This window comes from Camelus bactrianus, chromosome 2 (genome assembly GCF_048773025.1).
Source record: "Camelus bactrianus isolate YW-2024 breed Bactrian camel chromosome 2, ASM4877302v1, whole genome shotgun sequence".
NCBI classification, from domain to species: Eukaryota; Metazoa; Chordata; class Mammalia; order Artiodactyla; family Camelidae; genus Camelus; species Camelus bactrianus.
In genome coordinates this window covers 93,704,247-93,731,227 of record NC_133540.1, presented here as the reverse complement: position 1 = coordinate 93,731,227, position 26,981 = coordinate 93,704,247, and the positions used below count along the sequence as shown (strand labels likewise).

At 37.3% G+C, this 26,981-nt stretch overlaps 1 protein-coding gene across 7 annotated transcripts in view; it reads left to right on the top strand.

Annotated features, from left to right (window-relative positions):
* WDFY3 (WD repeat and FYVE domain containing 3) overlaps positions 1-26,981 on the top strand; it is a 242,829-nt gene that overhangs the window by 164,996 nt on the left and 50,852 nt on the right. For 6 of the 7 annotated variants that reach the window (XM_074346631.1, XM_074346601.1, XM_074346645.1 and 3 more), the window contains 14 exons: positions 2,779-2,899; positions 3,122-3,339; positions 6,750-6,985; positions 8,188-8,322; positions 10,481-10,660; positions 12,011-12,244; positions 16,483-16,582; positions 18,543-18,703; positions 19,809-20,038; positions 21,142-21,251; positions 22,630-22,812; positions 23,675-23,832; positions 25,076-25,153; positions 26,567-26,794. In XM_074346631.1, coding sequence (XP_074202732.1) covers positions 2,779-2,899; positions 3,122-3,339; positions 6,750-6,985; positions 8,188-8,322; positions 10,481-10,660; positions 12,011-12,244; positions 16,483-16,582; positions 18,543-18,703; positions 19,809-20,038; positions 21,142-21,251; positions 22,630-22,812; positions 23,675-23,832; positions 25,076-25,153; positions 26,567-26,794 — 2,372 coding nt within the window. The remainder of the gene's footprint in view (positions 1-2,778; positions 2,900-3,121; positions 3,340-6,749; positions 6,986-8,187; positions 8,323-10,480; positions 10,661-12,010; positions 12,245-16,482; positions 16,583-18,542; positions 18,704-19,808; positions 20,039-21,141; positions 21,252-22,629; positions 22,813-23,674; positions 23,833-25,075; positions 25,154-26,566; positions 26,795-26,981) is intronic. The other variant, XM_074346617.1, reaches the window with a different exon arrangement.

The following is a 26,981-nucleotide window of genomic DNA, read 5'->3' as shown; positions in this document are numbered from 1 at the left end:
TACAATATGCAGAAATACAGAATTACCTACACGTTTAATAGGGTGTGGATTTACTTTAGAAATGAAATGTTGGCAGGGGGAGGGGGGTGGATAGCTCAGTGGTAGAGTGCATGCCTAGCATGCATGAGGTCCTGAGCTCAATCCCCAGTACCTCCATTTAAAAAAAAAATAAATAAATATATAAATAAATTTTTTTAAAATACTATAAAAAAAATTTCCTAATTTTAGAGGATTTATAGCCAATGTTCCTTTAAATAGTAACTCTTTCAGTGTAATTTCTGAGCATTATTTGACATTTTAAAATTTATATACATCCTTGAGAAACACGGATTCTTGCTTAAACGAATTGTATCTATGTTACTATTATTTTCAGTTCCCTGTTAAATATTTAGTAGTCATTGAGGGAAAGAACATTTTACTAGAATCATTTTATGTAAATGTAGAATAAAAATAATTTCTTAAGTTGTGGTTCCTAGGCCCATGACAACCACTTTTTTTTTTTTTTAAGTTTCCTTTGGAGCTTATTTTTCCCACTGTTCTAATATATTTTTCCTGTCATGTATTCTAGAATAGGAGATTTGCTTGGAAAGCATTGAAAAGACATTTTAGATTAACCTATAATTAAATTCACAGTATTTTATATTGGTTCAGCATAATTTACATTATTAGCCTGTTACATTACTCCAAAATCATGTCCCAGAAATGATTTCCTTTAAAACTCTAACAACCCTACCTGTCCAGGAGTCCTCTTCTATGTTGGCTCTGTCATTCAGAGCACGGCCTCTGTGGTGCTTCATGAATAAAAAGAGAAAGTGGTGTAATTATGTTTTTCGAAGGAGAAACTGAGAAATTCGAGAGGCTGACTCCTTGCAAATCATAGAGCAGAACATAAGGCCGGTGACCACTTAACTTTCTACTCATTTGGAACAATGTTAATACTTCTTTGGTGACACAAATTAGCAGTGGATGAGAAGCATAAAGATCAAATCAATGGATAGCACTTATTTAGTGCTGAATATTTGCCAGGCACTGTTAAAGTGCTCCATATAGTCTTAAAACAACCCTACAAAATAGGTTCTGTTTCCACAATTTTACACAAGTAAGGAAACTGAAGCCCAGAAGGATTAAGTAAGAGAAACTTACCTGAGAGCACACCACTGCAACTGAACTCAGCTGGTCCAACCCACTTTCTAAGCTTTTAACCACTACGTCATTCTGCCATATGCAAAGATTATTCCTAAGTACCGAAGTAATATAAGCCAAGTAAATAGGAATTAGAAAGTGAAAGTACTATTAAAGTCTTTGCAAATATATAACATATTTATTTCAAGTTCAAAAAAAGATACAGGAAAAATATTTCTCTAGTCCCTGTATATCTTACTGGCCATTGAATTCAGTAACTACAACTAGTGTTGTAAAAAACTTTTTGACAGGAGCACAATAGTAGGAAAGTATAAATTAGCAAAATTTTCTCTTGATCTGCCAAGTTGGTTAGACGAGTATTCTCATCAATTCATTGCCATTTGAAAGAATAGAGAAAATCAGAAGCACACTGCTGGTCTTGTGGGGTGTATGACATTTTATTGTCTAATTGTATGGACTGGACTGTATTCAGTATAGCATGGTGTTCCCAAAAAATTAAAACCATAGTTTTTTCTGTCAAGTAGTTCATATAGTATTCAAGCTACACCTACAACGAAGAAAAATGGTTTGAATAATGCTGAACAGTGATATAATTAATGCAAAATAAAATAAGTAGCATGAAAGGGCAATGCAGTGTGGAGTAAAGCACCAGTTTGAGTGGGAAGAAGGTAACCTGGAAATTCCTTTCAGAGTTCGTTGTTTTAAACTATATTTGAAAATTATGGGAAGCATAACTGACAGTGAAAAGACTAGGCATCAAAACTAAGGGGAATCTTAATTTCTGTGTGGATTGTCATTTTATTGAAAGGAAATAATTCGCATGTCAATTTAGGTTGCACAGTGTGCTTTGTGAATGACCAGCCTGTGCCTGTTAGGAGGTGGGGGAGTCTTGAGTTCCCCTGGGTGAGCTTGAAGCACTGAATTAGCATTTTAAAAGGTAACATTTAAAGGTAAAAATAGTCTCTCGCCCAAACAAGTAACCGTGGTAATTAAATTTTAGCCTGAGCTTCAGTTCTAGAATAGAGAAAGAAAGCATGTGGATTGTGACTTATTAACCATAGCTTGTCAGTGGCAGAGCTGGGCCTGGAACACTGTGCCTTTGATCCCAGTCCGGGTGCCTCCAGTACCATCCGCTTTCTGTCTTTCTCTCTTTCCCAAGTTCTCTTGTGCATTTGTGTGCTTTTTCCTCCCATCTATGCTATTTAATTCTAACTTTCCTTTTATATTATTGTAATTATTGAATAGTTTATGCTTCCTCTTTTCATTTTTAAATCTGTAAAATTTAACTATGTCCTTCGAAAAGAAAGTGGAAATTAAGGATTTGCATTGTTGTTTTGCTCCTGTGATCTCGTTTGATTGCTTTCCCATTGGCAGAGGAAGGGAATGTTAATATGAAAAAAGGATTCACAGCCTTTATTATCATTTGCTTCAGTAATATCGAAAGTAAATGGGCAAATTTCAAGATTTCAAAGAGAAGTGTTGAATGAACCCCTTTTCTCATTTACTTTAGTGGAAAGTACTCCTAGAGAAAACGTTTCCTGAAAGATATGTTTCAGTGACATTTCTCAAACAGGGTTGGATAATTCACCCTAGTTTACATTTCAGGGCAATTTAATTTGTTTATTTTCATTGTAGGAACTGAAGAAGAGTTTGGAGGTCTTGTGTCTGCTAATCTTATACTTTTGAGGAACAGACTTCTAGATATCTTACTAAAACTGGTTTACACATCTAAAGAAAAGACAAGCATTAATTTGCAGTAAGTAAAATCTTTAGAGTTAATGCTAATAGTTGCCATTACTAGTTAATTCATAGTAGACAGAAGAAAGATTTCCACTGACTTTTAGATTTTTTTTAAACCCTGAAATTTATAGTATCTCAGGAGCAAAAGCTAGCCTTTTTTTTTCTTTTTAATTTGAGATCCTAATCCTTGAAATTAATGTTTTGTTTTGTATTGCTTAACCCATCTGTCTTTCAATAGAGCTTGTGAAGAGCTAGTCAAGACATTGGGTTTTGACTGGATTATGATGTTTATGGAAGAACACTTGCATTCCACCACAGTTACAGCAGCCATGAGGATTCTTGTCGTCCTGCTGAGTAATCAGTCTATTCTCATCAAGTTTAAAGAAGGACTCAGTGGTGGAGGGTGGCTGGAACAGACAGATTCTGTCTTAACCAATAAGATCGGAACTGTATTAGGTATGGATTCTATAGTGTTGTTTTGTTTTTAAATCTTATGTAAGCTTATAGTCTCCAGTTTATCTTATAACCATTAAGAGTCATGAATTTTAACTAATGATAGAATAACAAGCATTAAAAATTTTAAATTTGGCTTTTTAAATTGCAAATCAAACTGAAGTCAGAGACAAGATATTAAAATGTAAAAACTCAAGTAAATTTTTTGTGATTTCTTTTTGATGTATAGTTCCCTTTCTGATCTGTGAGTAAATATAAATTATCAGAATTGAATTAATAATAATAATCAATATTTTGAGTGTTTATTCTGTGCCAGTTACAAGCACTTTTCATTTTCACAATAATTTATTTTCACAATAACTCTATGAGGTATAAATACTGTCATATCCATTTTACAGATAAGAAAGTGAAGGCATATGGGTCCTGTCACTTGTCAGCTGGGAAGTGTCAAAATTTGAATCTAGTCACTCATCCAAAGCCCATGCTTTTAACAGTTATGTTATATTGCCACTTAAGTATTTTAAGTTTATCAAAGTTTCAGCCAAAGTTCCTTATTCTCTGCTCACTAGCTCTACGCTGTTCTCAACATAACTGAGCATTTAAGTAATACTAGAAAATTACAGTTTCCTATGTTAGATTCATTTGGACTGGAACATTTTTGTTCAAATTAATGATCTTATTTTGGAAAATATGTATTTAAGATAATTTTTTTGATTACAGTCATTCAATTCTTAAAATATTTAAAAAGTATATTTGTCTTTGTAACATTATATTTTAAAAATCATATATAATTGTATTTTACAATAAGCATTAAGAATAACTATTTACCCTGGTTAGATGGGAAAATTAGGGATAAGAATTTAATATGTAATTTGTTTTAAAAGAAAAAAAAGTGAAAGTATCAATACCTGGGTCAACCTGTGCTACTCAATCAAATATTAGAGCAAATGGTAGGAAGATAGAGCTTACATCATAGGATTATGTTATTTCATATGTGAAAAATGTCTGAAGAGGCTGTATGTGAAATGATTTCTCTCAAGGAAATTGTCTACTTTAAAATATGCATTTTAAATCATCATTAAAGATACTTTCATGATCTAGAAAATAGATCACTATTTTGCTTTGATTCTGTGGGAAAGATATAGCCTTACAAATGTTATTATTATGAAGAGTTTGGTAGCAAGAAATTTAGCTTATTGACCTTAATAATAGCTATTAAGAGAATAGACGATGAAAGGCACAATTCAGTGTGAGTTCTGTATGATGTGAATTTTAAATGCTAGGTGACAGCACTGCTGCTTCTTGAAGGCCACAGTAATACCTGTTTCACCTAACTAGCACATTGTGGTTTGCAGAATTCTTTAACAAATGTCATCTCATTTGCCTTCAGGATTCCAGACACAGGTATATATTTTCTGGTATAAAAGTTATATTTTAAAGGAAATAAATCTAATAAATATAAATTTAAGGATTAATTTCTCTAATTAGAAAAGTAAGACTGTTAAATGCGTAAGGTTCCTGCATCAAATAGGAATATGTCTGAGTATCTGTCTTCTGACTGACAGTCCTGTCCTTTAATCACTTCAGTAATATCGGAAAAGGTGCTTTTAACATCTGACGCACCTGGCTTCATGTCTCAGAATTTATCTGTCCTTCATTGGTACCTGCTTGTCAATTGCGTGTACTGCTCTGGTTCTAAGAGAGAAATCTAAGTATTTGAGTTTAACTTAGATTGGATTCAATTTAATGTAATTTCCCTGAATATCTATCTGATATGTATAGACATAGGTATTTATACAGATACATGTCTACAGCTATATGTCATCTCATTTGATTCTATTTCTCTTTGATCTGATGAACAACCTAATGTTTTTTAATGTTTTTGTCACATTTATTAGTTTTTGTCAAATTTTTCTTTATAAAAATACCTTCCATATAGCTGTAACTTGAATCTAAATCAGTGCTTAATTGCTAATAGCATACTAGATATTCCGTAAGATTATTTATGAGGGAAGACAGCGTATGAGAATTTGGGAAGGAATGAATGCTAGCATTGGTTTTTATTTAGGACCTACAGTTTAATCAGAATTTGTTTTCTTATTTAATGTATAAAATACCACTGGTTCTTTGATTTCTTAAGGCTCACACTTTTTTATATTCATGATTTCATTTAGAATTTACTACAAAAAATCACCCAGTGTCCTAATGGAGCCAGTTTCTTAGAAATGTGATAGTGTCATTAAGAAGGCCAAGGGAGGCAGTATAACGTTATGGGCTCTGAAATAGAGATAAAAGTCCTAGTGCCACCACTCATTAACTTTATGACTTTGAACAAATCACATATTTTCCATGTTATGAAAAGGATAATACCAGTTTCTAACTCACGTGTTCATTGTGTTTAAGAAATGAAATGATATATGAAAGAGGTTGGTAACCGTACAATTCGTTGTTAATTAGACGAACATACTTCAGAAGATGAATTTGTGTCACACTGAGCAGTTGGTTAGGATGAACTATTTAAAAAGTCACCTAGATACAAATTTCTCTATAATTATTTTAAGTAGTAGCAAGTATATACTTGTTACTTCATCTTGGAAAAAAGAAATTGGAAAAAACTGTGACTATTCATTTGAAATAAATTGCTTCAGAGTAAAATCAATCATTCATCTCTTGGTTGCTCTTCACAAAAGTTTTCCGTTGAGACTCTGGGCAACATTCATTCTGTGCTGAACACTGTACTAGGTTTGGGGTGGCAAAAGAACTGAATGAGTTGTATCCCGAAATTAGTTATGTAACAGGGGAAACAGGACTGCTAGAACATCTGTGCCACAAGCCACATCAGTAAGCAGTGATCATCTTCTGGTAGAGCTGTGGTTCTGGGACAGACCTTGGGTGTCCACATGTACCCACAGTCCCAGTGGGCTCGGATTTGCTGTCCCACTGCCACATGACTCTCCAACAGAATTGCAGATCATGCTGAGAGAAAAGATTTTTTTTTATTCATGGTCTTGTCTCTAAAGTCGTAGGTCATTTAACGTCAATTAGTTTATCACGATTTTCAGGACAAAGGAAGTGTATTAACTATGTTACGGCAATCATATTTTTTAAGGTACATTTTTGTAGCATCCCAAATTCTGGCTGTGTTTTGAGTTTTACATCCTTCTTAGGGAAATGTTAGAGCTCTTTTGAGGTCATTCTTTTAATGAGTAGAGTTTATATTACCTCTTGTAGCTGACTGCCCCAACTAAGTAAAACTTTTGACTGAAAGATTAATTCAGCAGTTTGAGTAGTTAATTGCCTGTATTGAAGTGAATGTTCTGGAAATATCACGTACACTGAATGACTCCTTTCTGTGTTAATGTTGTCTGGTGATCGATTACTAACTGTGTCCTTATTGTTGTGTTTCCTCTTAGGATTCAACGTGGGCAGGAGTGCTGGTGGGAGATCGACGGTCAGGGAGATTAACCGGGATGCTTGTCATTTTCCTGGCTTTCCGGTTCTTCAGTCATTCCTTCCTAAACACACTAATGTCCCTGCCCTCTATTTTCTCCTCATGGCATTGTTTCTTCAGCAGCCAGTTAGTGAGCTGCCTGAGAACCTGCAGGTCAGTGTGCCTGTCATCAGCAGCCGATGTAAGCAGGGTTGCCAGGTAGGAATTATCTAGTAGGGTGTAAGTGTCATTACATTTGCCAAAAAGTCACCATAGGGTAATGGGTTCTTCACAGTGAAACCAGCTGGTACCATCCCTTTCTCACATTTGGAACTTGATGTGGGACAGGAAAATCTGAAAACACCATAGAAAAATTTTCTAAAAAGAAGTCCTTTGTCCCGATGTGGTCTTTCTCTCTTTTATAGTTACTCTATGTGATTATGTACGTGTGAAGACTTTGGATGATATTTTAACAGTGATCTAAGGAATTCTTTCAAGTAGTGTGATTTTATAGGAATATAATTTAATTTCTGTGGAATTAAAAATGAAGGAAGTAGTGTGCATACCATAAATTAATTGGGTGGGTATGGAAGGATTCTTGGTGGATGTTCTGACTAGAAAAATGTTTTTAAGTTCTTAATGATAGACAGTGTCCACGTTAGGAAAACAGTAAAGTTTAACTGATTTCTAATCTAAGGCAGTTGTGGGTATCTATATTTAGCTTATGTTTATGACACTGCAAAGACGTAGAAATTCAGTTTTAAACTCAATTATACTTCCTTAAAAATGCTAAAATACTATTCACATCAACTCTAGTAATTGACAAAACCTTTTAAATAAAAATACTGAATCTGTACACTTACATTAAATCAAGATACGGATTCATGCTTAGCAGAGTTTAGTTGGTTATGTAATTTTCAAAATAAGTGTGACACCATAGTCATAAAGTGTTATATAAAACTGCTATGAATAAATCTCCTCAAAATGATTTTTACTTTGTCAAATCTTAATCTGTATGTAGTCTAAAAGTGAATTAGAACATTGCTGAGAGCGGGGAAAAAAAGTAAGTTCAACATACTTTTTGAAAAGAGCCTGCTTAAAATCATCAGTTCTTTAACTTCACCTGGCTAATTAGTAGGTATTTTATTTTTGTTTGCTTTCTTTAGAGAAAAAAGTAGAAAATGATGTTTTTAACATAGATACCTAAGATAGGATGATACACAATATTTGCTTTTTCTTACAAATGTAAAAATGAGTTTTAAAAGACAGATAGGAGAGAGGAGTGCTAGGTCTCTTGCGCTTGGCTCACTTTGGAAAAAACTAGTTCATTTCAAAGAAATTTTAGACTGTTAGAATTTATGATGGTCTCTACTGAAAAAAAATGGACAGTGGCTAATCTTTATTCACTTTCACCTCTGCAGTTTGATTTAGATTCCATTTGGACATTTATCTTTGGAGTTCCTGCCTCCAGTGGAACTGTGGTCTCTTCTATCCATAATGTGTGTACAGAAGCTGCTTTTTTACTGCTGGGAATGCTCCGCAGCATGCTGAATTCAGTGAGTTTCCTGAGATACTGGTACCCAGTGGGACTTTTTTTTTTTTAATAGGAAAGTCCTTTGGTAACGTAACTATTTACTACATGGTCCCTGAAACGTCAGCCTCTCTGTTTTGTTCCCTTTAATGTAAGGATGGACTGTGCCATTGTTAAGACCCTGGACTCAGGAGCTGGTTCAGATCCTAACTCTGGTACTTCATATATACTAAACTCCATGTGCCTCAGTTTCCTCCATATAAAATGCTGATGATAATAGAATTTATCTCTTAGGACTGTTGCGAGGATTTAGGAGTTAGTATATACACAAAGCACTTAACAAAAGTGCCTGGTATACTGTAAGTGCTTCCTAAGTGTTAACTGATACCATTAGTGCTATAAACTATATATTTCAGTGTATACATGTGTATAATGAATACGTATTGTAGTGTATGTCATTTGATAATAATGTTATTTGAACTTTTAAAATCACTTTCACTTAGAGATTTAAAAAGTTACCAGTGCAGCTTTTATTTTGTATTTGTTTATGTGTTTTCTGTTCTAATTGTTTCTCACTTAGATTTGAAGAATTGAAAGAGTAATGGCAAAATGTATGTTCCTGTCTATTTTACAAAACTACTCTGAATTATAACTTTATTTGTTTACACAACTTAGGATCACATTGTAAGAGGGATTATTAACTCAGCCCTTAGGATTACAAGTATCTGACAATTCTGATTTTAGTCGAAACTATTCTTACGCCATCTAAGAAAAGAACATTGCTATTAAATGTATTAATTTAGAATGCTTTGGGATTCTGGTTTTGGTTTTTATTCATAAACAATTCTAAAAATCTAAGTTAAAAAAAACCACTCTTTGGGCAAGTATCAGGAGATAAGCATTGTTTAAATATATTCTTTTTTGTTACTTTTTTATCGTCATCATCATCATCATTGTTGTAATGCTTTTAAAGGAAAAATAACTCCTGTGTGTCTCCTTTACTCAGTATTCTACTACAGCACTACTTTACTTCTGATTCTTCTGGTCACCAAGTATGTGGGAGGCTTTGCCACACCAGCTAGGTGTTCCACAATTCAGTTCATTTCTGACACTGTCTACCTGGACATAGCATCAGGTCCCAAGGGTTAAGAGCTCAGTCCAGAAGAGTGCCCCCTGCCCCCCACTGACAAGTCCAGGGTAGGTTGTTACCTGTGCTTCTGACTCACCAGTTATAATTCGGGGGCTCCCGTGACTCAGGCAAACATTCTACATACTAGTTTATTATAAAAGGATGTAAGTCCTGAGCAGCCAGATGGAGGAGATGCCTAGGGCAGTGTGGAAGGGACACGGAGCTTCCGTGCTCTCTCTGTCCTGCCACTCTCTCAGTGCTTCCAGGTATTCACCAATCCAGAAGCTCTCTGAACCCTTGCTTTTGATTTTTATGACGGCTTCATTATATGGACATATTTGATTAAATCGTTGGTTGTTGGTGATCGAACTCAACCTCCAGCCCTTCCTTTCTCCCTGGAGGTTGTGGGGGAGCAGGTTAGGTCGAATTCCAACCTTCTAGTAACATGCTCAGTTCCCCTGGCCAGCCTCCATCCTTAGACACCTTTCAGAAGTCGCCTGATCAACATAAACTCAAGTGTGGTTGAAAGGAGCTTGTTATGATTAACATAAAGACACATTTACAACTCATCACTTAGGAAACGCCAAAGGTTTCAGAATCTCTGTGCCTAGAGTGGGACAAAGACTAAATATATATTTCTTACTATAAATCACAGTATCACAATTGCATAATGGTTAAGAGCATTATTCTTACCATTCTGTATATGACGATGTGAGGCTCAGAAAGGTGAAGCAACTTCCCTATTTTTGTCTTACTCCTAACTCTCCAGCACAATGGAGTATGGGGCAGCCCTGACAGTAATACAGCCACATACAGCCATACTCATGCTGATAACGGTGAATAATCAAAACCACTGACTCCAGTTACTGAGCTGTGAGTACTCCTGTCAGTCACTAGGGGAACTGACTTTGTTTTAGCTTTTTTCTCAATTTATTGGCCTGTGTGTGGTTTATAAGAGAGTTCTGGACCATCAGTATATCCAGTTTCAGAAGAGTAGTAACTTTCAGCAGTGTCAGTCTCTAACGTGTTATTTCCTCTCTTGTCCCCGTGACAGCCTTGGCAGTCAGAAGAAGAGGGATCTTGGCTCCGAGAATATCCTGTGACCTTGATGCAATTCTTCAGATACTTGTATCACAACGTCCCAGACCTGGCCTCCATGTGGATGAGCCCTGACTTCCTGTGCGCACTGGCAGCCACAGTCTTCCCCTTCAACATTCGCCCATACTCAGAGATGGTAGGAAGGGGGCGGAGATCAGACCTGGGATGAATCTTCTCCAATGGTTAACACACTGTTTTTTGGCCAGTCTTTTAAGCTTCTGACCAAGTTACAGTTTCATAACTTTCAGCTTCGCCTCTTGCATCATTATCTGGTGTCTGCCTTCTGTGTTCCCCTAAAATAGCAGTGAACTCCATTTCCTGTTTTCATTTACTGCTAGTGACTTCCTGTTCCAAGTAGTTGTTGATCCTTTTCTTGTTACATGTGATGATAGCTATGTGGATGTGAAGTTAGGTTACAGAACTCTAGTCAGACCAAATTTATTTCCACTTCATTCATCTCAGGAATTAAGCATCTCCTGGATTTAGTCCTTAAAAATTAATTCCAGGATTGCATGTCTTTATAAAAAATGAAATGTGTGCCTGTCCCTTTTGTTCAGCTTTCTGTATTTGTTCAATTGTTATTTTTCATATTTTGCACTAACTGAATAGAAAGTTATTAGAGTATAATCATATATAGTATACTTCTTTTGTCCTTTAAAACAAATGCAAAAGACAGTTTTTCCTCCATAGTACTTCAGAATTTAATGATGCTTCCACTCTACCATTTATTCTAGAGCCTAGAATAAAGTCCCTTCTTTACGCTAATTTTTCTTCATGTATAAAGGTGAAATACTTTTTCTAAAATTGTGGGGACTTTTAGGAGAAAGACAAGAATAGCACATGACCTTAACACTGCAGCTTGGTTATAATTTTAAAATCCACAATTTTGGTGAAAACAGACTTTTAGTAATATCTTGATATTTTTTCCTTGTCAGCATCTTGTAACCTACCTTCTCGTCCTTTCTTTTTCTCTTCGCTCAAAATTAGCACTAGCTTTGTTGTTGTTTATTTATTTATTTGGGTTTTTTTCAACCTGCAAAAATGTATCAGCCCTTGGATATAACCATTATGCCTGATCTTTACCTGAAGTTCTATGGTGCTTGACTTCTCAGTAGGTATGTTTCAAATATGCAAATTTAGTCATTCTCATTTTATTACTTCATTTATTTCAAGTGCAGTTATCCACAGCAGAGATAAAATTCAACACAAAGCAGTTATATGATTAGTGGCCAGTCAGTAGCTTAATATTAGGAAGAGTAAGCACAACATGTTGAGTAATCATGATGCGCGGCGCCCAATTACCACCCTGCAAGGAGGGCTCAGGTAAAGCGAAGTAAAGTGCCTGTTGTGTTGAATAGCTTAGCAGGAGGTAAATATTGAAGGAAGGTACTGTTGCTGCTACAATTTGGTTTTTAGGAAACATGGAGGTAAAAATATCAAGTAAAATCGAATAGGACTAGCATATATTTCCACTTGACTTTATTAGGTGACTGATCTCGATGATGAAGTTGGATCTCCAGCCGAAGAATTCAAAGCTTTTGCAGCAGACACAGGGATGAACAGAAGCCAGTCAGAGTACTGCAATGTGGGCGTCAAGACGTACCTGACCAATCACCCGGCTAAAAAGTTCGTTTTTGACTTCATGCGGGTCTTAATCATAGACAACCTCTGCCTTACCCCTGCCAGCAAGCAGACTCCACTGATTGACCTTCTCTTGGAGGTAATGACAAAGAAATGCAGTTACATCTCTTTTGCATGGTTTTTATAATGAGACTATTAATGACCAAGCAGGTTTTATGTCAGGTATCTTTCAGATTTCTAATTCTTTTGGGTTGTAAAGGCAGAACATATATATTATGGGCTGTGGGAATTTTTTTATCCCAAATACCCTATTGATTCGTTTCTCTTCTTTCTACTCCCCTTGGCATATCCTTAATGCAGTCCTTTATTACCCTTTCCCTAGACCAGGAATTGACAAAGTCTTCTGTGAAAGGTCGGATAGTAAACATGTTAAACTTCGTGGCCATACAGTCCCTCACAGCTACCCCACTCTGCCCTTGTAGCTAGCAAGTGGCCACAGAGACTACATAAACGAGTGAGTGTGGCCGAGTTCTGATAAAACAGGTGTAGGCTGGATTTGGCCCACAGGCCATAGTGTGCCAACTCCTTCCCTCATCACTTACAGCAGCATCGTCCCCTCAGCTTATGACTCCTTCCTCCAGCCCCTCTTATGTACCACTTATGGTACTATTGCTGTTAGTATCCTGTGCGGCTTGAGACATGGTGCGTTGCACATAGTAGGTGCTCAATATGCAGTTACTGAATTTTACAAGGCAGCAAACTTGTAGGTTGCTTGGTGTCTTAGCTCAGGCTACTGTGACAGATTACCATGGACTGGGTGGCTTTGATAGCAGTTACTTCCCACGGCCCTGGAGACTAAAGTCTGATGTCAGCTTGGTCAGGTCCTGGTGAGGGCAGGCCCCCTTCCTGGCCTGCAGATGGCTGCCCCTGCTCTCATGTGGCAGAGAAAGAGCTCTGGTGTTTCTTCCACTTCTTTAAGGGCATGAATCCCCCCACGGGGCTCTACCCTCATGGCCTCATCTAAACCTTTTGATCCCTGGGAGAGTTCCATCCCTTAATACCATCACATTGAGGGTTAGGGCTTAACTTAGGAATTTTGAAGGGACCAAAACATTTAGTCCATTGCTCTTGCTCATTCTCTCTTGATAAGAGAAGAGAGTCAGCTGATGCGTCAGAAAGCAAACCCTAAGTGGCCACACTGCTGACTCCAGAAATTGGCCATCCCTGAAAACCACATGTTCACCTAGAAAGGTCTTGAGAAAATAAAAGATCACAGAAGGGAATCTAATGTATAATAGCTTCCTATATGTTCATTCTTCTGGTCAAGTCATATAAATAGGGTCAAGTGGCCCGTGCCAGAGTTGTGAAAATAATGTTTTATGAAAGACTCAGTCAGTGCAGGAGACCAACTACATGTCTGTCTGAGGAGCTTCCTCTGGGCTGCTCAGCCGGTTGACAGCTGAACCTGCACTTTCTCTGCTCCCTCTAGTGGCTAAAACAGTTAACTTTTCATTTGAAACCTTAAAACCGCAGCAGATGTTTTGTCTTGGTCATATGAAAATACCTCAGTTTGGTCAATTAAAAGAAATCACTAATGTATTTTAGTTATTAGTCATGCTATGCAGTTTCCTGTTTAATTAAATTAAACAGGACCACAGTGTTTAAAACTGGCAGAAAAAATAGTCTTTTTCATCTGTAATCCCTGTGGTAGAATTTAAAAGCATGTGCCAGTGAGAGCTTGTCCCCTTTGGACATGTTACAGGTAAGAAGAGAGATGGCTCGTATCCCAGCACATCAGGGAAGAATTTGAAGCACTCTATACAAAATAAAGTGGTTATCAGAAAATAAGAGAATAAAATTCAGAATGGATGTGTGTAGAAAGCATAGCTGAAACAAAAAATAAAGTACACATGTGTAGAAGAAATGGCGTAAATGCATGTTCCCAGGAATGACATTTTCCATCTCGTAGGAATCTTAATAGCTAATTAACTGGCTATGGGTGAACGATACAGTTGTCTTTTATTTAGGTTTTCTGTATTTTTCAGTAGGGAAGGTTTGATACGACATGCGTTAACCTTGAGGTAACATGCTCGTTGTGGACACTTAATTTGCTTTACAGTGGAATTGCGTACGAGGGACTAGGTGGTAGGAGAGAGAACAAGAGAACGTCAAGACTGAACCCCTCAAATAGATGATTAAGTTCTTAACTTAGGGACCAGCTTTCCTGTGTCCTTTCATCTCTCACAAAATTAGCACAGTGCCATGGTGTGTTCTTAAAGTACTTTTTAATCATTTGACTATAACTACACCCCTGGGCAATTCCCAGACAGGAAAATATGATACCATCTAATAACAGAGATTTAAATTTACTTCTAGAAATAAATGCTTAGGGAAATTTCAGATCCAATACACACACAGAAAAAATTTAGTGGAAATACTGTTGCTCTCCATGTATTCCTATAATGTAAAAAAATAAATTACAAGCATAGGATTGCGAGTGAAGAAATTTTCTTGAAGAAATTCAAGAAAAGAATTACCCTATATATGTACCATTTACTACTGCAGGGAAAGGGGTTTGAACCAACTGACTTTCAGTCTGATATGCTCACGCCAGGTTATTTTCAGTTTTACGGTTGCTGGGATTTCATCGTAAGAGTATGTATTTACGTGATTATATCTAGAAAAGAGTGTGTGAAATTATCTTCATTAGCAATCTATAGAAGTAGAAGATTCCCATTCAGATAAACTGGTTTGAGTGGGACTCTGAGGCCAAATACAAGGAAGGCCATGGAGTGTCATAGAAAAATCATGGGTTTTGGAGTGAGAAGGACCTGGTTCGAATCTGGCCCTGCTGTTTATTATATAAACATTTTCATCTCACTGAGCTAAGTTCATTCTCTGGAGAATGAGACTATATACTGTCACCCCTGCATGATTGTTATGAGAGTTAAATATGTGTAAATCTCCCAGCAAAACTCTTTTGAGAGATTAAACGTGTGTTGTTTATGGCTATGACCTCAGCCAAGCTCAGTTCCCTTCACCCCATCAGTTTGACTATCTCTAAAATGCTGTAAAAATAGAACCTATCTCTGAGGACTGTTAGGAGAATTAGATAAGATAATATGCTTAAGATTCATAACACAGAGCCTGGCACATAAGACTTGCTCAGAAAGTTACGTGGCCGGTGTTGGCTCATACAGGGGCATCCAGGGCCTCTCGCAGCTCCCCTTCACCAGTGTCCTCGCTGTCACCAGCAGGCATGGGGGGCGGGCCAAATGAGCTTGCTGCACAGGAATACCATTGTGGCAGCGGAAGGGAAGTATATGAGAGCAGATCAAAAAGTATTTGTATCTGCAGAAGGAGGGAAGGATAATGAAACTAAGGAGGCTGCCTTGGAGCGTGTGCTTGTCTGACGCCATAGGCATTTTTCTGTAGTTGAGCAGTTCACTGCTTTCTACCCCAGCCATCTTCTCAAAGACCTCCCCATTCATGTCAGAGTGAAAGCCACCCTGGGCTGTAGTTTATCTTTGTGCCCTGAGCTTTTATTCAAGATAATTTGAAAAATCATCTTTGTACTGTATAAAACCATCATCAAAGGTCTACCTATAGAGTGGTTTGTCGTCCACTTTATAAAAACCCACAGGGAACATTCTTCTCAGAACAGTTTTAGGAAAACATTGCTGACTATCTAGTGTGCTCCCTTTTATAGATAATAAAAAGCTTTGTAAATCATACTATCTTTTTTTCGCTCCTTCTTGACCCTAGGATGCTCAAAGCTAAATTTTGTGCTTAATTAACTTTTTGATATAAATACTCCCCTCCCCATTGACTTCACCGTCTTGGTTACTAGATTCCTGAGTTTTAGAGTTTGTTTAAATGGCTTTATGGTTAATTATTTTACCTGTATCTTATTAGAAACTGCCAGATCTCTTTTGGAAGTGAAGTATAATCATAGATATCGAATATTTATTAAATACTTTAAGTATTTAGAATACTATTTTTAGAGGAATGGATTCGAAACAAGGTGTTTCACCTTTGCTTCCATTAAAAAAAATTATTTCTTTAAGCTTTGATTCTTGGGGGGGAGAATTAGGTTTCTTTGTTTGTTTGTTTATTAAATGAAGGTACTGGGGGTTGAACCATTGCGTACTAAGCACGTGCTCTACCACTGAGCTGTACCCTCCTCTGCCACTTCAATTGTTTTTTAATCTGTGTTCAGAGAAATAAGAGCATATAAGTATACATTCTGTCTCTCGTGACATATTTTATTACTTACCAGCAGGTTTGTTTTATATAATTATGTAACTATGGTAATGTAACTGTAGTTGAGCCTTTGTTTGGTTGGTTCTGTTTCTAATTCTGAATTTTATTGACTAGGCTTCCCCTGAAAGATCTACAAGAACTCAGCAGAAGGAATTTCAGACTTACATTTTGGATAGTGTGATGGACCATTTGCTTGCAGCTGATGTCTTACTGGGTAACACTCTGTTTTATTTTCACTTTGTGAAAGGACCTATAATCACTCTGCTCTGCCCAAACCCCAAGTATACCTTCTTTTGAACTTTATCTCTTTACTACTTTTTTGTGCATTTCCCCTCTTACTGATATTTTCTATGATGAGAAATGTGCCCGCCCAGCTCTTCCCTTTGAACCTGAGATAAAGAATCATCAGCAAGAAGCACTTAAGCTGCTTGTCCACATTTGTACACTAAGAAGTGGCAGGAAGAGGACAAGGAAAGAGGAAAAAAAGTTTTTAAAACTATAATATGTAAGCAGGTTGTATTTATTAATAATCAATACTTTTTAAAATTAACTTACTGTAATATACTTACAAAGAAACAAATGATAAATGCAGCACTCCATGAATTGCCAGCCAGACAGCATGCCTGTGTAAGACCACTCAGATGGAAATGCGTTACCAGCACCTTTGGAAGTGCCCTCCTGCCCTGACCCAGTTACTGCTCACCAAGTCACTGTCTCAGCTGCGAAAATAGCAGATTCATTTTGCCTGCTTTTGAGCCTTATATACACAGAATCATGCAATATCTTTAGTCTAGCATTTCACACTCAGCATTATATTTGTGAGATTTTTCCATGTTGTTGCATGTAGCAGACGTCCATTTATTTTCATCACTATGTAGTGTCCTATTGTATAAATATATAAATTTATCCATTTTGCTATTGATGGACATTTGGTAGTTTCTAGTTGGAGACAAGTAGAAATAAACCTGCTATAAATGTCTTATTCATATGGGCCACACATGTGTGTAATATTTATACGTATCTGTTGAGTCTACACCTATGATTGGAATTGTTGGGTCTAGGTATCTGTGTTATTCTTCAGAGTGGCTTCCAGAACATAAAATCAAAGCACATTAAAACATTTTTTTCTGTGTGTCTGTATCTAGTTACAATAAAACTGTAAACATTTATATGTAAAAATGGAGCTAACATTTATATATAAAAATGATAAAGTTTAAAGGAGAAGGAAAAGTAATGATTTAGCGTATTTGCCACTCGAGTTCCTAGTGATAGTATTAATCATAGGACCTTCATGCTATAACATTATCTTTTTTTTTTTTTAACAAAGTAAATTTGCCAAGAAATCTTTAGTATTGTCTTAACATGCAACTCTCAAATCATGGTGTCAAGTCAAACTTTGTTTTTATCACTTGAGAATCTTATAGTATCGGTCTTACTACATAAAGACACAAAACGAAGAGTTTTGCATCATGGAGTGATTCAGAGTTAGGTGGGAACCGTCATCACAATCAGTGCGGGCTCCTAACTTGCAGAGAGGAGGGGCTTGGAGGGGGCATTCTCGGTCGGAGGAGGAGCCAGGAGGGTCAGCCTGGAGGCAGCGTGCACACAGCAAGCGCACTGAAGGCACTGGGGCAGCCAGCAGGAGAGAACCAGACTCACGGAGGGGTGAACAGGCCCCCTAGGCACCACCACCGCTGATTGTGGTTTATTTTTCACAGATCTTCTGAACCTCTTTTCTGCCTGTATCACTTCCTTGTGCTTAGAGGTACAGTCAGAAACAGAGTTTTGTTTAATGGTTTGCTTTACACTTTTATTACTTACACAGAATCAATTTACAGCTAATAAACTGACTTAATTTTTCTCTCAAAGGGAAATCATCTGTCACTGACAGTTTAAGTTGAGGAACAGTTAGCTTTTCACAGACTGTCTTATGGCAGTAAGAGACTTCAGTCTCAATCTGTAATACTTTCATCCCGAAGAAATTACTTCTTCCGACATGTCTCTGACGTCTGGCCGTAAGCATCGTTTGCTTACAGTCATACATGAGAGCTGACTGTCCCACTTCTAAGTGCAGTGGATGTCCTCATGTTGCCTAAGCCTGATTTGTTTGAGGATCTGCTCTTGTGCTGCTGGACAGCAGTTTTCTTAGACATTTTTTCCCTGCTGGAATTTAGGGGAAGATGCATCTCTGCCTATCACCAGTGGAGGGAGCTACCAGATATTGGTGAACAACGTGTTTTATTTCACACAACGTGTGGTGGACAAGCTTTGGCAAGGCATGTTCAACAAAGAATCTAAACTTCTTATCGATTTTATAATTCAACTAATTGCACAGGTAATCCATTGTCATATTAGCCGTAGAAGTACATGTTTTGCTGTTGAAAAACTTTGCCTAAGGTGTCAAAATTTTTGGACATAAATGTAATTAATAAGGTAATGAATGTTGACATTTAATGTAAAGTGCAGCTAATTGAAAATGAATAAAACATGTAGACCTGTAACCCCACCCCTCTGTAGCCATAGCCTGGTGCCAGTGTTTTTAACATGTTAAGCTTCCTCATTCTCTCGAGCTGTGGACTCTGACTGACTTCCGCACTGGTATTGCTCTTTGCTGCCCACACAGCTGGATGGCTTCCTTTTGGTTTAAAGACTTTGCACTAATAGGATTTGATAGGTTTTACAGTATGTTGCATCAGTGTATAAAGCTTTACAGAGGATGAAGGGTTGATATTAAGAGCATTCTCTTCGTGTAATTGAATCTTTACAAAGTCCATAGTAGTCCTTATTCCTTTGAAGATGTCATTTTAGTGCATGTCTGTGGTACCCTTGACTAAGGAATATTGGCCTCGTTTGGCACCAGTGATTCATCTTATTCAACACGCAATGTAAAAGTAGGAAATAGCCGTTGTCGTGTGTCGTTAGCATATGGTGCAGAGGTTCCTGCGTGTCACCCAGGAATTTTTTAAGAATAAATTTCTATTTAAGCCGAAGAGAAGTTCTCAAGTGAGGAGATAAAACTAGAATGTTAGAAGTAGTTTTTTACGAACATTTTAGGTAATTTTTAAATTTTTATTTATTTATTTATCTTAGTAATTTTGAGTAGAGATCCATGACCCTAACAAAACTGGGTGGGTGGGTGACCCTACCCAGAGGGCACTTCTTCGTGTTCTCAGAGAGGCGTCTCTGCCCCACAGGAGTGCTAGCAGCTCTCCTCATCAAGAGATGCATTCATCCACAGCACTCATCGCATTGAATTACATTTATGTGTTTCTTGGGTTCTGAACCTCACAAAAGCAAGAGATTTGTATTTTTTAACGTAGCATCCCAGTACTTAGCATGGTGTCTAGTACATAATAAACCTAATAAATGTTTGTGTATGAATGATAAGCAGATTTTTTTTTGGTCCATTTTACTAAATAAAGTATCTCTCATATCTTTAGTCAAAAAGAAGATCGCAGGGATTGTCACTGGATGCGGTTTATCACTGCCTCAATAGGACCATCTTGTACCAGTTCTCCCGTGCACACAAAACCGTTCCGCAGCAAGTAGCTCTCCTTGATTCGCTCCGGGTCCTGACTGTGAACAGGAACTTGATTCTGGGCCCTGGGAACCATGACCAAGAATTCATTAGCTGTCTGGCTCACTGCCTCATTAACCTGCATGTTGGAAGGTAACTCTTTTAGGTTCAGTTTGCCAACTTGAATTTGTCTTTGATATTTTCCACCAGAACTCTTTGTTCTACTTTTTTGCTTTTAACATTTCTTTTTTCTTTAATCTCAGTTTTATTTAAAACTTCATGAAAAAATTGTTGCATTTTTGCAGTGAAATAATGAGTTTTTTCCCCTTTAATTTTCTAGATCTTTAAATTTTTCATTAGTTACATGTCACATGTAATTTTAAAAAGAGTTTGTGTAAATTAGTTACACATTGTTGGAGGTTAAGGCAGGTAAAAAGAAAAGAATGCAATCAATAAATGTAATGGTATATGTTGAATAGGTAAAACTAGTATTTTTGTATTGATTGCTTGGACAGGTATTTCTTTGGTGTCTGTTGGGGGTGAGGCATTGAATTAGGGACTGGGATAAAATGTGAGTGAGAAAGCCCCTGGGGCAGGTCTTGGAGCATGCAGACTAGGAGGGAAGACTGATAACAAAGCAATCCAGTCGGGTGTACTCAGTGCTCCGCCGGAAGCAAGGTGCTTTGGGAACACATCACAGGTGTCTCTCTCCTGGGAGAGACACCTGCTGAGTTACACGTTGAACCTGGTTGAGAAGGAGGTTAATCCTCCAAAGAGAATGGGGAAGAGTGATGTGGGAAGAAAGAGTTACCTATGCTCAGAGGGGAAAAAAGAATATGACACATCTGGGAAACAGCAAGAATTTCACTGCTGCTGGAGCATAGAGTGGTGAGATAAGAGATGGGAGAGGAGGTACAGGCATGTGAGGAGAATGTTCTTAAATGAACTTTTTGTAACTTTTAGGTAAAACTTACTAGTGGTCAAAAAAGCATCTAAATAGTTAAGATGCTCGTCTTGACGCTATAGTTTAGTTTAATTACATTTAGTCAAGTGCATTTGTGAGATCACCCCTTAAAAATGGCATTTTCATGATAAATTAGTTCTATTTTGTGCATCTGCCAAATGTCTGTCTGCCAATTATGGAACTTTGTGACAGAACCAGCATTTACTTGTGACTGCAGAGTAGTACTTAGTCATTACAGTTTTCAGCTACAATCATTTCCTTCATATGGTTTAAACTGACTGGAATTTTTCAGCAATGTGGATGGATTTGGACTGGAAGCAGAGGCCCGCATGACTACATGGCACATTATGATCCCCTCTGACATTGAGCCACATGGTGGTTACAGCCAAGATATTAGTGAAGGTAATTGCTCCAATTTTTTTTCCCTTTTCTCCCCACTCATTTTTTGATTTTTAAGATACAACCAAAAAAACTGACTTCAGAAACTGCCAACATTGACAGCTGATCTCCCCAGAGGGCACACGTGAGCGTATGCCAGTATGCCCACCAACATATAGCAACGTGCTAGCTGTGCATCTCCTTATGCCAGGATGGGTAAACCACTAGCCACTGATACTGCCATCCCTCAATATTTCATTATAGCACTGGGAAACATAATGATACTCAAGTTTGCACAAGTAGCAACGCCAATACTAACTTAGCCCTTATCATTGAGGGAGCTGCCTGTTAGTAGTGTTAGGCCAGTCACATTGGAGGCAGGTATTGCTTGAGACAGGCTGTCAGTACGACCGTTTTTATTCTCTTTTATTCTTTCTTTTTAATCTAGTTTTCCCACTGATTTTCTAAGTTTCGTGCATCGAAGTCTTTGGGTAGATTGATTTCTAATTCCCAACGTTGTTCAATAGAAAAGAGTAGATAATTACGGTAGTGTGTGTGTCTCTCCAGCAATATAATGTGGGTGATTTTGCATATGATTGTATCTTTTGTGAGTCCAGCACTCTTTCATTTAAGCATGAATTTGTTCTCTGTTCTTTCCTTAAAATTTCTTGAACCCCAGACACTGAGGGCTAAAAGTGATTGTTTTCACCCCTCCAAGGAACTGACAGTCTAGAACACTGGTTCTCAAAGCGAGGCGCTCAGACTAGTAACATCAGCATCATTGGGGAGCTTCTTAGAAAGCAGATTCTCTGGCCCCACTCAGATCTACTGAGTACTCAGTACTCGATAGCGGGGCAGGAGGGTGAGGACCGGCAATCTGTTCTAATAAGCCCCCAGGTGATTATGATGCTTGCTAAAGATTGGCTGGCTAGGGCAGGAATCAGACAAATTAGCAAGGAGTCCAAAGCAGGATGAAATTGAATAGTAAAAACTCGAAAAATATTTGTTAATTTTTTCCCTCCTTTTGCAAAATATTCAAGAACAACTAACTTAATTGTGAAAATACCTTAAATATTTAGATCTAAAATTTACTTTTAAATAGGGGATAAGGTCTTATATAGAATGGCTAGACGATGAAATGTGTATGTAACTTCCAGTTTTATAAATAAAAATGCAGTCTTTTTGCATGAATATAAAGATTTTTTTATTAAGTTTTCCAGGAAGGCAACCACATTTTTGCTTATCTAAATAATCCTTTTTACTGAGCTGGGTATGATATGAAGCATTTTTTGGGCAATTAAGTACTGTGCATCTAAACTGAAATTCTTAGATGTAAAACAAGAAAACAAATACTAATTACATTTATATCCTTCTTGATCAGTTGCTCTTTTTTATTTCCTAGGGCGTCAGCTGCTTATAAAAGCTGTCAACAGAGTCTGGACTGAACTGATTCATAGTAAAAAGCAAGTCTTGGAGGAACTTTTCAAAGTTACCCTACCCGTGAACGAACGAGGCCATGTGGACATAGCTGTAGCAAGGCCGCTCATCGAAGAAGCTAGCTTGAAGTGCTGGCAGAACCATTTGGGTAAGAAAGTCTACAGGGATCATGTGACCAAGAAACTTACACATGGCAATTGTATATATGAAAAGTCAGACTTCCCCAAAGGATATTATGATGGCAGTAGAAATGAAAAATCACTGCAGTATAGTCATTCTAGAATGATTATGCTGAGATTGGGCTTTTCTTCTTATATTTCTTAAAAATCTGAGATGTTTTATACATCAGGCATCTACAAGCTTAGAAAATACTACATTGCTCACAACTTAATATGGTCACCATCTTGGCTACAAGTTCATATCCCTTATCCAAGTTCATGAAATCCAAAATACCCTGAAAACCCAAGGTATTTTTATTAATTTGGTGCCAAAACTCACTTGGTAGCAAAACCTAACCTATCTTTGTTTATCATACTAAGTATAAATATTCACAGTTTGCTGCAAAAATATTTACTATATTACTAATTACGGTTTGTTACGCTCGACCCTCTGGTGGTATTATATAATATACAGTATATGTACCATATCACCTTTTAAAATTCAAAACATTCTAAAGTTCAAAGTATGCACAGTGCCAAAGCTTTTAGGTAGGGGATTGTGAATTGTTAACACAGACACTGATGACATTTAAAATAAATTTGCATATTATTACAGAGCTGTGAGGTTTCAACCAAATCTAAGTTCAATTAGTACAATAATTGTCAGGCAGCTATCCTTTTACAAGATCACCAATAAGTAAATGTCATGTCTAAGACAGCGTCTGCATCTGTAACATAAGCTGCTTTTGATAACTCCAGAACTTTGGTTTGTAACCATTATGCAAAAGTATTACAAGTAAGACTAACAAATGCATGGAGAAAATGTGAAATCATCTGAATTTAATTTTGTAGCCCATGAAAAGAAATGCATAATTCGAGGAGAAGCTTTAGTGCCCACCACACAATCTAAATTGTCCCGTGTCAGCAGTGGCTTTGGTCTTTCCAAGTTAACAGGATCGAGAAGGAATCGAAAGGAAAGTGGTCTTAATAAACACAGCCTTTCCACCCAGGTACGTTGTTTAGTTTCATTAATGATATTACTAGAAATTTCAAGGTTTAGTTGTAGGATTTTGTGTAATACACTTAACACATACAAACCTATGATGTAAAATGAAACTTTTCTGCATTTTTGCTTTAGAAGAGAGAAATAACTCAGGTTATAGGAACTTCTCCCATTTTATTATGGTCAAATTGCATTATGAATGTTGTGTATTTACATCCATCTTGTAACTGGACACAAGATGAGATTCAAATATTGATACATGATCAGACTATGGATAATTTTTTCCTAACTTTTATTAATTTTCAATAATTTTGTCAGTAGTTATATAAATTTTAAAGTAAGGAGGGTCAATGGTAGAGTACACACTCACCATGCACAAGGTCCTGGGTTCAATCCCCATTAGCTCCATAATAAATAAATAAATAAATAAATAAATAAATAAGTAAATAAATAAATAAATAAATACCTACTTACCCCTCCCAATTTTTTTTAATAATAAAATTGGTTCATAAATTTTAAAGCAATAGCAAAATAAAATGGCTTTTTAAAAAGTAATCTCGCTGTATATGCCTGTGATTGCTTTTTAAAAACTAATCTACCTCCAGCATTAATTTCTTCCTTATCATCTTTGCCATCCAAGAATCTTAGTGGCAGCTGTGAGAGGGTCTGGGAGAAACCATGTGTGTGAGTCATTCCATGTGTCAGGTTGGGTTCTCCAGGAAGCACACAGAGAGGGAGTTCCGTGTGCAGAGTGTTTATTAGGGCTATTTGTGGAAGGAAGAGGAAGGAAGCAAGACTGATCACAGGGACATGTCAGGTTACAGTGCAGATCTTGCCACAGACCCAGCTGACCCAAGTGGGGCTTTGGTGCCAAAATGTCGCAGTTGACCTGAACTGAACTGACATGGCTGAGCCAACTTCCCCCCAAATCATGCCACGGTCATGTGTGGGCTGCCCCACAGCTCTCTCCCGCTATGGTGATCCCAGGTGCTGACAGCACTGCCACAGATGGGGGCAGTGAGCCCTTAAAAGGGGAAGGGGCGCTGGGGTACATGGGTGTGTGTCCATCAAGTAAGCCTCCGTTAGATTCTTTTTATCATTAGTCTTTCAGAGTTTTTTGTGGGGTTTTTGGATTGTTGTGGTGATTTTGATAGAATTTTAATTAATTGTTGGGCATTATTTTAAGGCTAGTTAACATTTTTTCCAGGAAATCCATGACATATTAAGATTCTTTTTCCACCCATTGTTAGGAGATTTCTCAGTGGATGTTTACACACATCGCTGTTGTTCGTGACTTAGTAGATACACAATATAAGGAATATCAGGAGGTAAGAATCATAACCATAATAGTTTTTTGTTGTTTTTTTTTTTTTTTAATTCCCCGGGTGAGAAAAGACTCGCCTGTTTCCCCTGATATCTTCCTACCGCTTTTAAGGGTAAGTTGCTGAACTGCATTTATCATCAGATAATGTTTTTAGTTATCCGTGCCAGCAGCTACTTTGGCTATTGGTTTTAAGACAGAAGGATTGGACCTCCCCATAGGCAAACTGCATTAAAAAATGACAGACTGGCGATCAGCACGGCTGAATCCTAATGACATTCACTACCAACATATTGTATGTGTTTATTCCTAATAAAAATTAAAATATCAGAAAGATCCCTCTCTTTGGGGCTTAACAAGGAGAGTGAAAATATGTATGGAAGTCTCTGAGAAGTCTCTTAAAATTAAAAAAAATTAAAAGATAAAGTTATTTTTTATTACAAGTACTTGGTGATTTTGTCTATAAGAAATAAATTCAGTGAAGTCCTCTTGGTAAATTCATAATTACTCAGCAACTTATCCTAAATATTTTATTTCCAAAGCAGCTGAGTTAAATCTGTTAAAGAGTTCTGAATGATAAGCTGCTAATATTTTATGAGCATAATACTAAATACTTAGTGTAACAGGATTTCCTCCCACCAGGAACACATAAGTACTACTTTGGTATCAGGTAATATCAGGGTTACTCCTTCAGTAATCATTAGTGTTAGTTGTGTAAAGAGATCTTTATTCTTAGACTTAAATTGTATACTTATATTCCATGAATCATTTGATAAAGTTAGTTATAAGCATCTACTGTTGAAATGTTAATACATTTTGGCATTTGACAGATAGCAAGAAGTTATTCCAAGTCATAAATTTCCATTTATGGAAATTTGGTTTGGATCTATCCCAGTGGCCAATTAAAAATGGTTTTTCTTTTATTTTTATGTGAATATAAGTTCCCTGTCAGTGCTGCATATTTATAGTCTTTGCCTTAAATTATTGAAAATGTTACAAAGATTACCAGGAATCGCGTATGTTAGCAATATTCTTGACCTGGCTTTCTAGACTTCATTTTATTCATGTTCAAGTAGCTATTTTACAATTTGTGGGGAGAGGGGATGCGTCCTGAAATACCGTGTTTAACTCACACTGGACTGACTATTTCAGTGTTACACCAACACTCCAGTCAAGTGTGCTGCTCACTCTCCCCTGTGCTTAACTTCCATGTCACTGTGGGCCGTCGCTAAAACCCCGCCTTCTCACAAAATCGGTAGCTTACTTTAACCATAAATAAATGTAATTTTACTTTCTTAATATTGACTGAAATGATATGGATTGGTTTTTGTTTCCAACTATTAACCGGGTTTTAAGTTATTTGTAAACGTCTAATTGCTGCTCGTGCTTCTGCTCGCAAACCCCCCGGGACCCCCTCCAGCGTCAGCAGAACGCCCTGAAGTACGTGACGGAGGAGTGGTGCCAGATCGAGTACGAGCTGCTGCGGGAGCGCGGGCTGTGGGGCCCCCCCATCGGGTCCCACCTAGACAAGTGGATGTTGGAGATGACAGAAGGGCCCTGCAGGATGAGGAAAAAAATGGTGCGAAACGATATGTTTTATAACCATTACCCTTATGTGCCGGAAACGGAGCAAGAGACGAACGTGGCGGTGAGTGCGCAGAACTCCGCGTTTGTCGTGGTGCTTTCACGTTTCCCTTCTCCTTTGCAAGCATTTTCCCTTCTTAGGTCAATTACGTAAAATACCTAATTGAGAAAATTCGATAAACTATGTTAAGTGGATAATGCCAGGGCGCTGACGGAGGAATGAGGAGATGCAGCAGGGGGACCCCATAGCG